The sequence below is a fragment of the Cucurbita maxima genome, unplaced genomic scaffold (assembly GCF_002738345.1).
Source record: "Cucurbita maxima cultivar Rimu unplaced genomic scaffold, Cmax_1.0 Cma_Scf00012, whole genome shotgun sequence".
NCBI classification, from domain to species: domain Eukaryota; kingdom Viridiplantae; phylum Streptophyta; class Magnoliopsida; order Cucurbitales; family Cucurbitaceae; genus Cucurbita; species Cucurbita maxima.
The window spans coordinates 237,436-247,879 of record NW_019272028.1 but is presented as its reverse complement, the minus strand read 5'-3'; the positions used below and the strand labels follow the sequence as shown (position 1 = coordinate 247,879).

At 35.1% G+C, this 10,444-nt stretch overlaps 2 protein-coding genes across 3 annotated transcripts in view; both read left to right on the top strand.

Annotated features, from left to right (window-relative positions):
- Positions 1-7,684, top strand: part of LOC111487496 (lisH domain and HEAT repeat-containing protein KIAA1468 homolog) — an 11,899-nt gene extending 4,215 nt beyond the window's left edge. For both annotated transcript variants that reach the window (XM_023134912.1, XM_023134911.1), the window contains exons 5-21: positions 1,799-1,969; positions 2,048-2,614; positions 2,818-2,892; positions 2,975-3,103; positions 3,191-3,265; positions 3,361-3,570; positions 3,787-3,939; positions 4,021-4,235; positions 4,368-4,485; positions 4,580-4,712; positions 5,282-5,483; positions 5,559-5,664; positions 5,746-5,886; positions 5,983-6,106; positions 6,233-6,349; positions 6,484-6,898; positions 7,045-7,684. In XM_023134912.1, the coding sequence (XP_022990680.1) occupies positions 1,799-1,969; positions 2,048-2,614; positions 2,818-2,892; positions 2,975-3,103; positions 3,191-3,265; positions 3,361-3,570; positions 3,787-3,939; positions 4,021-4,235; positions 4,368-4,485; positions 4,580-4,712; positions 5,282-5,483; positions 5,559-5,664; positions 5,746-5,886; positions 5,983-6,106; positions 6,233-6,349; positions 6,484-6,866 (2,919 nt within the window). In that variant the 3' untranslated portion in view covers positions 6,867-6,898; positions 7,045-7,684. The remainder of the gene's footprint in view (positions 1-1,798; positions 1,970-2,047; positions 2,615-2,817; positions 2,893-2,974; positions 3,104-3,190; positions 3,266-3,360; positions 3,571-3,786; positions 3,940-4,020; positions 4,236-4,367; positions 4,486-4,579; positions 4,713-5,281; positions 5,484-5,558; positions 5,665-5,745; positions 5,887-5,982; positions 6,107-6,232; positions 6,350-6,483; positions 6,899-7,044) is intronic.
- A 2,468-nt stretch (positions 7,685-10,152) lies between these two features.
- Positions 10,153-10,444, top strand: part of LOC111487645 (putative glutamine amidotransferase GAT1_2.1) — a 2,922-nt gene continuing 2,630 nt past the window's right edge. Inside the window, exon 1 of the mRNA XM_023135124.1 lies at positions 10,153-10,333. Within this exon, the coding sequence (XP_022990892.1) occupies positions 10,243-10,333 (91 nt within the window). The 5' untranslated portion in view covers positions 10,153-10,242. The remainder of the gene's footprint in view (positions 10,334-10,444) is intronic.

The following is a 10,444-nucleotide window of genomic DNA, read 5'->3' as shown; positions in this document are numbered from 1 at the left end:
TTTTTTTTTTTTTTTTTTTTTTTTTTTTGGGTTCTGATAGGTGGTAAAAAAAAAATTATGGAAGAGAAATGAGCATTTCGTTCCAACCAAAGAAAACTAACAACAAATGGTCAGGGGTGGAGTAGACCTGCCCTAAAAGGTACTATATAAAATACCCCTAGTCAAGGTTTATCAATGAATTCTTCTATAAGGCTGGTGGAATGCACTCTGATTGGAGCTGGTGACTCGTATAATGTCTCGAAAAGGAATCAAAAGATTTTTGTTAGTCGCTAAAAAGCTTCATTATCATTCTAAAAAAATACCATAAGGGCACTTTAGTCACGCAACTTTAAAATTGTGATATCCCACATTGGTTGGGGAGGAGAACGAACACCCTTTATAAGGGTGTGGAAACCTCTCCCTAGCAGACGCGTTTTATAAACCTTGAGGGGAAGCTCGAAAGGGAAAACCCAAAGAGGACAATATTTGCTAGTGGTGGGCTTGGGCCGTTACAAAAATGTTGCCTTGTTTGTTAACTTCCAATCATAAAGGATCTCCTGATCTATGATGCCTCTTTTGACACCACAGACCATCCCAAATTTTGGGAAAAGAATCGGCCATCTTTTCACTGCCAAATTGCTAAGGATAAAGTATAAACAGATGGTTCATCTAAGGGGAATTTTATAGAGTTTTTTTTCTCCGAACTCTGTCTTCTGTGTGAAGCCTAATCAACCTTAAAAGTCTTTTACCCTTCTCGGGAGTCTTTATAGACCAAATAATTTTGTGGGAGGAAAGGAGTATTGGCTGTCAACTTGAAGTGTGCTGGTTTATAAGAAAATGTGCCTGGCTGTCCAACTTCCAGACAACACCAACTTCATTTGTGCCTCAGCTCTCCTACTGATCTTTTCTATCAAGAGGGTCCAATTAAGCTTCTCAAATTGCTGACCAATACCTCCAAGGGAGAGAGGTAGAGACCCAATTCCAATCGACAAGATGGCACCCTTTGTCTTCACCGCTCCTTTTCAGATGGAATTCCACAAGGTTCTTTTCATATTGTGAGCAACCTTAGCTTGTGATTCAAAAAGAAAGCAGTAGTTTCGAGTTTTAGATAAAACTGCATGTGCCAAAGTTAATATACCTCCTTTTGACACTGGAAATTTCATTCCTGGACAATTTAATCCAATCCAATCCATTATAGGTTCTTAAAAGCTGCTTGCCTATTGGTGTCTTCCCTCAAAGAGGCCTAAATAATTTGCAACCAAGAGTCTATGCCTATATTTTCCCTTCCTTCTCTACAATCTCAATCCTTGTTAAAGAAGTCTTGGATAATTTGATAGTTTGAACCAAGGCTTGTTGGAAAGTATTAAAGAGGACCTCCAATTTTCAAGAACACCACTCTCGTTGTAGAAGAAAACAATTTTATCCTGAACATCTTGGCACTCAATAGGAGAAACTTCAATTTGTTGCTGCTTTCTTGAAGCCATCAGCTAGGGTCAGGCACATTTAAATGTCTCTCATTGGGTTCACTCTTTTAAACTTTTCAATAATTATCATCTTTGTATGATACCAAGAGCTGGGGCTCCTTTCTGTACATATACATATATTTTGTAATTTCCATGTGCGTTGGGCTTTGGGTTACAATCTTTTTTATTCTTCATTAGTCTTAATGAAATATGTTTTATTTATTAGAAAAAAGAAAGAAAGAAACGGAAGATCTGTTTTTGGTCACTTTAGGCTAACATGCAGTGCTAAATTAATTTTGGATTTTCTTGTTTTCTGAATTCCAATTTTGTGTAAATACCATGCGTCTGCTTTACAGGGAAAAAATGCAATGAATCGACAAAACTTGTCTTTACTTGAAGGAAACAAGGAATTAAATCATGAAAAGGAAAGCTTTCTAAGAAACAAAGATTTTGCCGAGAGTCAGATAGGCACATTAACAAAGTCTTTGGAAACTATGCAGAAGGAAATTAAAGATAAAGAGAGCCTGGTATTTTCCCCTCATTACACTTTGGAGGTGCTTCCTAATTTTGCTCTTAATTCTTAAAATGTGTGCACTTGTCTTTAGGTACAAGATTTAAAGAAATCCTGGGAGCACCAGAGAAAGGAACTCAGTGACTGTAGAGCTGAAATTGCTGCACTAAAAATGCACATTGAAGGATCTCGTTCTAATTTGTACTCAGCTGCCAATGATGTGGATCCTGGCCAACTGCAGTCCTCTGAAACTTACAAGGAGGAAATAAAGTTACTGCAAATTGAAATTGAGAATTTAAAAGCAAAAAATATGAATGCTTCAGATCCTGTAGAACCAATTGTTTCCAAGGAAGTGTCTGTGAAGGAAGAAGACAAAATTGTTGAGATACATGAAGATAAAAACATTTTAGCTCATGTGTCAGATGCAGGGAATATAGCTGTAGATAATGGAGATGCTCCGCCAGTGGCTATGCAAACTTCTGGTAACAACATGAGCAAATCCGAGGAGTTTATCCATGAACTTTCAGTACTTTCATCAAATAGTGTTAAATGCATGGAAAATAAAGAAAGTGTCTCCAACCAGAAGGGTCAGCAACTGGCAGAAGACAATGTGATACCCGTAAAAGCAAACAACCCATATGATGAAACTGTTCTTGAAAAGGTAATTAATTAGTTCCTTTCCCAGTTCACATATGAATCGGGCTTTTATGATACTAGTACAGGATTAAGGTGCATGTATTTTTTTCTACTTGGGTCTGGCTGCAACTCTAATGCCAATCCAAAAATCTTTTATGTTCATCTTCGCTAAATCTCCACATCCATCTTTGAAACTTAGATATATGAACTATGGTAACTGTTTGACAGGGTTTGGGGACCATTCAGATACTTGCAGATGCCTTGCCAAAGATAGTTCCTTATGTTTTGATCAATCATCGTGAGGTTCTTTTCAGTCTCTCTATGTCATATTAAAGAACTGTCTCTTATTTCAATATACTGATTTGATGTTTGTTTTGACTTTCAGGAGCTTCTTCCCCTTATAATGTGTGCAATTGAGCGTCATCCGGATAGTTACACCCGGGATTCCTTAACTCACACTCTGTTTAATTTAATCAAACGTCCAGATGAACAGCAAAGACGTATCATCATGGATGTGGGATTTTTCTTATTGTTTTCAACTCTGTGTTTGTAGGTTGCTTTTTTTGTTTTATTCATACTGAAGTTTTCATCTACTATTTAGGCATGTGTTTCCCTTGCTAAGAGTGTTGGAGAGATGAGAACAGAAACGGAGTTACTCCCTCAGTGCTGGGAACAAGTGAGTTTTGCAGTCTACTTCGTAGGAGATATCATTTGTACCTTTGTGTACTTTTTTGAAGAAATTTTTTATTTATGTTTTCAATTTGATTTCAGATAAATCACATGTATGAGGAGCGTAGACTACTGGTTGCTCAATCATGTGGGGAGCTAGCAGAATTTGTCCGGCCGGAGATTCGTGATTCTCTTATCCTGTCTATTGTGCAACAACTGATTGAAGATTCTGCAACTGTTGTGCGGGAGGCTGCTGTTCATAATCTTGCTATGCTGCTTCCCCTCTTTCCAAACATTGACAAATATTACAAGGTCAGCCTCACTAAACATGCTACGAGGCAATCATGGAGAAGAATTCTGACTTGAGAGAATTTGCTACAGTGTAAGCTCTAGAACAGGTTGATAACGCATGGTCTGGGGAGTGGAGCCGTTTTCCCTTGCCATTGATAGGATGACTCACAAGAGGGAAAAAGAAGCATTAGGACACAAGGGTTTCTTTACGTAATTATTAAATTTGTTTGTTTACAGGTAGAGGAGATGATGTTTCAGTTGGTCTGTGATCCGGCTGGTGTGGTTGTGGAAACTTCAATGAAGGATCTGGTTCCTGCTGTTGTGAAGTGGGGAAACAAGTTAGACCATGTCTTAAGAGTATTATTATCTCATATTTTGAGCTCTGCTCAGGTGTGGTTGTATTTCACCATCTTTTCTGTCAGTGTTGAGAACTTTCTTATTCATCACTAATTTATCTGCTAAATATTGAAGCGGTGCCCACCTCTTTCCGGTGTTGAAGGATCAGTTGAGTCTCATCTTCGTTTTTTCGGTGAACGGGAACGCTGGAATGTTGATGTTTTACTAAGAATGCTGGCTGAATTGCTTCCATTCGTGCACCATAAAGCAATAGAAACTTGCCCATTTTCTTCCGTAACACAAACTACAGGAACAATGATTTCAACTTCTCTGCTTGAACTGTATGCAGGGTAAATTCTGCTCTTTTCTCATAATTGTTTTTTCTTCATTTTGTAGACATTTGTATGATCCTTTCTCTAACATTACCACTAACATTTCAAAGAGTTCACATTAATTTGACTCTTGTGATACTATTGGCCTAGGGGATGCATTGAATGGCCAGCATTTGAATGGATTCATGTAGACTGCTTTCCTGATCTAATTCAGCTGGCTTGTTTTTTACCTCAGAAAGAAGACAGCCTAAGAAATCGAGTTACCAGGGTGCCTCATCATTCTCTATGACGCTTTTCAACTTTAATTTTGTTTTTTGGTGCATCATTTTCCTTTACTGTATTTTCATGTTTGGACTATGCAGTTTCTATTGGCTGTATCTGAACGTTTTGGTGATTCTTATTTGACACATATTATGCTGCCTGTATTTTTGGTAGCAGTTGGGGAAAGTGCAGATTTGGCATTTTTTCCTTCAACTGTTCATTCAAGAATTAAAGGTAAATTGCCAAATTCATCATACAGTTATTGAGGAACAATTTACCTGGGTGCCTAGCTGACTGAGTTAAATTTAACCTAAGGTCTTAACTTTATCAAATGAACCAAAATTTATACAAGGGGTGGAAGTAGTATTTTCCGTAATTTGAGTTCCAATTTTTATGGGTATTTTAGTAGATGGATGAGACTGTTATTGTACGTATTGGTTCTTGCGGTTGTGTTGATGTGCTTTCTTGCTCGGTTTTAATGTTTTGGCATTGAGTTTGAGTTTTTTTTAGCGGCTTAATGTTGTGGTTAGATTTTGATTACTTTTGTAGTTGGGTTTGGACATTTTTTATAACTTGATTTTGGGTTTTATTGTTATTATTATTGAATTTGTGTGATTTATTGGTTAGTTCATAGGCAGTTTTTTAATTTGGTTTTATTTAGGACATTAGTTTCAGCCCCCTTTAGCTTAGGGCTCAATTTGTTTAAGGTCAAAATTGGCTTGGCTTGAAAATAAATTTTAAAAAAATCCCAAGTATTGTACATATAGGTCTTAAACCGTCTTAATGTGGTTTATTTATTGAAGGTCTTAAACCAAAAACAATTTTGAGCGAGAGACTTGCAACAATTTGTGTTTTGCCACTTCTTCTAGCTGGTGTTTTGGGTGCTCCTAGTAAACACGAAGATTTAGTGCAGTTTTTGAGGAAACTATTAGTCGAAGGCACTAAGGAGGAGAATCCGTCAGCAAATCGATATAACGAAATTGTTGATGCAGTCCGCTTCTTTTGGTTTGTGCCTAAATAAATACATATGTATAGTTAAATTTTGTAGTTTCTCTTCTGAGGTTTCTTTCCATTGTGCAGTACATTTGAACGGCACCATAGTATGATTTTTAATATTCTGTGGGAGATGGTTGTTAGCTCTCACATAAATATGAAGATCAGTGCAGCCAAGTTGCTCAAAGTTATTGTAAGCTTAACTGTTCTGGATTTATTATTTGTTTAATTCCACACAATGTTTAAAGCTAAATCAATTATAATTTATTGAAAGGTACCGTACACTGATTCAAAAGTTGCTTCTGCTCACATTTTGCCTGCTCTGGTTACTTTGGGATCAGACCCGAACTTCAAGGTGAAGTATGCAAGCATAGATGCGTTTGGGGCTGTTGCACAACATTTTAAGAATGACATTGTATGTATCTTTGCTTAGTTAAAATTTTCCATACAGTTGGACCTTCTAGAGCACTTTCTGAGGCGTAGCTGATTAAAAAATATTTTAACCTCATAGATAGTGGATAAGATAAGGGTTCAAATGGATGCTTTTCTCGAAGATGGATCCCATGAGGCCACAATAGCTGTGGTCCGTGCATTGGTGGTGGCTGTTCCTCATACAACAGAAAGACTTAGAGAATATATCCTTGGCCATTGTTCTGATTTCTGAATGTTATTCTATGAGTATTTATGACTGTTTAACCTTTCTCCGGAGATTTTATAAATTAGGCCTACAATATAGTCTGTTTGTTTCTTTAACATGCTACATCTTTTATCCAAGATCTTTCAACTCTCAGCCGCACCCCCTTCATCAAGTGCATTGATGCGTCGCCGTGAGAGAGCTGATGCATTTTGTGAGGCAATTCGTGCTTTGGATGGTACAGGTTTGTCTCATTTTGTGAGCCTTGTAAATCGGATGCCCACAAGCTTTCTTTTGTTGATGATTTTATTAACTCACCACTTACAAGTGAAACTTTTACAATTTAATCATGTACAATTATATGCTTGCTTGTCTTAGACCTATCGGCAACCAGCATACGGGAGCTATTCCTTCCTACCATGCAAAACCTTTTAAAAGATTTAGATGCTTTGGATCCAGCACACAAGGAAGCTCTTGAAATCATAATGAGGGAGAGATCGGGAGGAACTTTTGAAACCATCAGTAAGGTGATGGGTTCACACCTTGGAATTGCTTCATCAGTGAGCAGTTTCTTTGGTGGTGATGGTGGGCTGGGAAAGAAAGAACCTTTGGAGCTATCTCCAACCAAACCAGTTGAGCCACCAAATCCTGTGCCACCACCAGCAGCCGAGGACACTAGGTTCAGGCGAATTATGCGAGGAAGTTTCACAGACATGCTCCGAGGCAAAGTTAAAAGTCAGGACGATTCCCAGATCCTATGATATTGGACAGACTTCTACCAGGCGCCATTCAGGCACGTATTTTCCTTTCCTTAGTATAGTCAATAGCGAACAACCTTTTTGTCTTACATGAAATGATATTACCATGTCTAATAAGGTTACATTCTTTCATTCAAATTATTCTTTTTACCTTCTCTCTTTTGTTTCTTAATCTCAGTAGTAAAAGGAAGAAGGAAACAACACTATCCTAAGAAGTGAGGATCTCCTTATTACCTTATAATCAGCTCTTCTCCTTGCTATACCCAATATCATCAAACTTATAATTGTCATTGCCTTCATGCTAACAAGTAATTTACGATGACAAGTAATTCGATGTGGTTTTACTTTCAGTTTTTCCCATTTGACTTGATAGTGAACTCGATGATCCTTCTGTTTACATGTTATGTCCTGATACTGTGCACAGCTTGCCTATAAACTGAATGAATACAAAAGACTGGATGAGAGTTGATCAATGATAAGGATGGATGCTTATCAAAGTTCAAATGAGTTATTTGGACCTCAGTGCTCTCAGCACTTATTTTGATTAAGGAAGATCAAGGAGGATTAGGCCAACATTTGCATATTCTTCAAAAATAGTTCAAAGTGAAGGGATGATGGCCTTTGCTTCCAGTGTGAGAGCGAAGGGTGTCTCACTGGTCCATGTTGGCTTTGTCAATTCTACAGCAACCACCATCACTTTATCCTTTTAGTCCTCAGCTTTGATCATTTCAGACTAATAGATTGTGGTGTTGATTGGTTGTTTGCAATGTACAAAACAAAACAAAGCTGTGTAATTTCAGACTAATAGTTTTTTTTTTTTTTTGAATCTTGGACATGTGGTTTGAATCTTGGACGTGTCCAAGTTTTTTTTGTTCGAATCTTGGACATGTGGATGTGAGCCATAATTTTATTATAAGATGTTTAACTTTCGGCTGACTGGATCTGGATCCTTATATATTCTCATTTTGATTGGTGGTGTATCGACTTTTGGAGTGGTGGCTAATCGACTTTTTGGAGTGGGACAGAATTACACAATTTCTGTATAATACTGCAATGCTAATTACCCACCTGCCTTAGTCCGTTTACATTCCTATTAATTTATAATTTAGAGCATGAAAGCATTTTACAGGAAAATGGACATTAATATTCAACTATCTATCAATTTATTCATGAATAAAATGCATTTATATATATTTTATTGACTATATTATATGGTAAGATAATAAGCATATTCCACGTGAGAACATTATCATATTCCACGTAACAGACTTATCAACATTTAGGTAATAAGCATATTCCACGTGAGAATAGACTATCAACATTTAGGTAATAAACATACGTGAGAACAGACTTATCAACATTTAGGTAATAAGCATATTCCATTCCACGTGAGAACAGACTTATCAACATCTCCAAAATTGAGTCAAATATAGGAGCATATTCCACGTGACAGCAAACTTATCAACATCTCCAAAATTAAGTCAAATATTTTAAATATTTTATCGATAAAATTTTCAGTACTCCGCGTATGCATTGACTTATGTTTTCGGATAATAATAATAATAGTATTAACAACAATAATATATTTATAATTAAATTACAACAACATGTTAATAATAATATTAATATCAAACGTGTCTAGATATTAGTTTAAATGAATAATCCAATAAAACTAATTGACATGTCACACACCCGTCTAAAAACCTTCAAAACTAACATATTACTTAGCAATAATTTTCTACTAACTTGCATATCATATGACACAAAATGTCCATAAACCTATTATTTGTAGCTCCTCGACCCGTAAAAGAGATCTACAACAACGTTATTAACACTAACTATCTATTCCTAAAAATAAAACGTACTCCAATATTTTATTAGAAGAATCAACTAATGTATGTATTGAAGTTGACCTTAACATCAGCCTGGAATAGGTCAACTTATATAGGATCCAACAACCATTTATTTTTTATTTTTATTATTGTTTTTATATATTTGTTGATAGGATAGATATGTGTATGTTGACCATATTAAAAGATTTCAAAGGATAAGAACTTAACTAAATAATTCAAATCATTCCATATGAGGAATATGGATAAGGACTTGACAATGTTACACATAATTAAATAATCCAATTTTGATTTGAATTGAAGTAATAAAAAATAATGGGGAGTTTCTTGTAATTAACTCAAAATCGATTTTGAGTGTCCCAATTAATTAATACCATTTTCTATCCTATTTGATTTTTGGTTCTCATGAAGTCAAACCCTCCTTTCTTTGCCTGAAATATTGTAAAATAGAAAAAAGTGGACCAACAGTAATCTCAAATAATATCCCATATATTAAAGTATAAGTCCATTATTTAAGCAAAAACTTTATAGTTAATAATATATGATCCACCCATTGAGAAATTATTTTAAATAATTTTCAAAATTATATTTTTAAAATTTCAAACAAGAAAATAACTTTTTTAGAGTAAATAAGTCCCAGATCATTAGAGGGATTAAAATGGAATAAATAAATAAATAAATATTGTAATTTTGATTAAAATGGAGTAAATAAATAAAATTGGAATAATAAAAAACCGTAAAGAAAGACACGCGTATCTACGCAAGTAAAAATAAAAATAAAAATGAATAAATACATAAATGAACCTCCACCAGATAAAATATTAGATATTAGATAATAACTCCACCACATCACACCCTGCCGCCTCTTTTCTTTCCCCATTTTACACGTGTACTCCTCTCCCCTCCTTTTTATGAAAATTAATTAATTTAAATATAATTATTTAATTAACTACAAATTAACACGAATAATAAAATTTTGAAAGTTGTAGATTAAAAAATGGAATTAAAAGAAAGTTAAATATAAAAATATAATATTTTAAAACTTAAATACCAAATAAAAAAATCAATTAAATAAGTATAATTAGGAGAATATCTTGGGAGGATTCTACCAAATCTGAGTTAGAAATTTGAAATTTGAAATCTTATGACATTTTAATAATAAATAAATAAATAAATAAGAAAACGTTTCAAATGTTTAAGACAGACAGGGCAGCCACCACGCGTGCGACAGAACCACCGGTAGAACTTCCCAAGCCTACGCGGGGGCGGCACTCTATCCCTTTTCTCTAGACCTATTTTTGTTATTTATAATTATTATTATTATTATCGTTTATATAATTAATTAAAATGAATATGTTTTAATGAGCTGTTAATCAATTTCCTTTTTTTTCCTATTTTTTCTTAAACAAACTATTTCCATAAATTCAAAAGCCATCAAAATCTTCTTTCTATAAAGATGATTTCCTCCCACCATTCTTCACAAAAATCAGAAACCAATACAACAAAATTACTGCTCTCTTCCCTTTTTCATGGCCGCTTCTGATCTCTCCGTCATTCTCCCCCGCGTTCTCGTCGTTTCTCGCCGCTGCGTTCGTAAGAACAAATTCGTCGATTTTGTCGGTGAGTTTTTAGATTTCATTCATTATCATGCATTTCAATCAAACGATCGGATTGTTGATGAATATGGATTGATCCTTTCTTTGATTTTTTTTTTTTTTTTTTTTTTTTTTT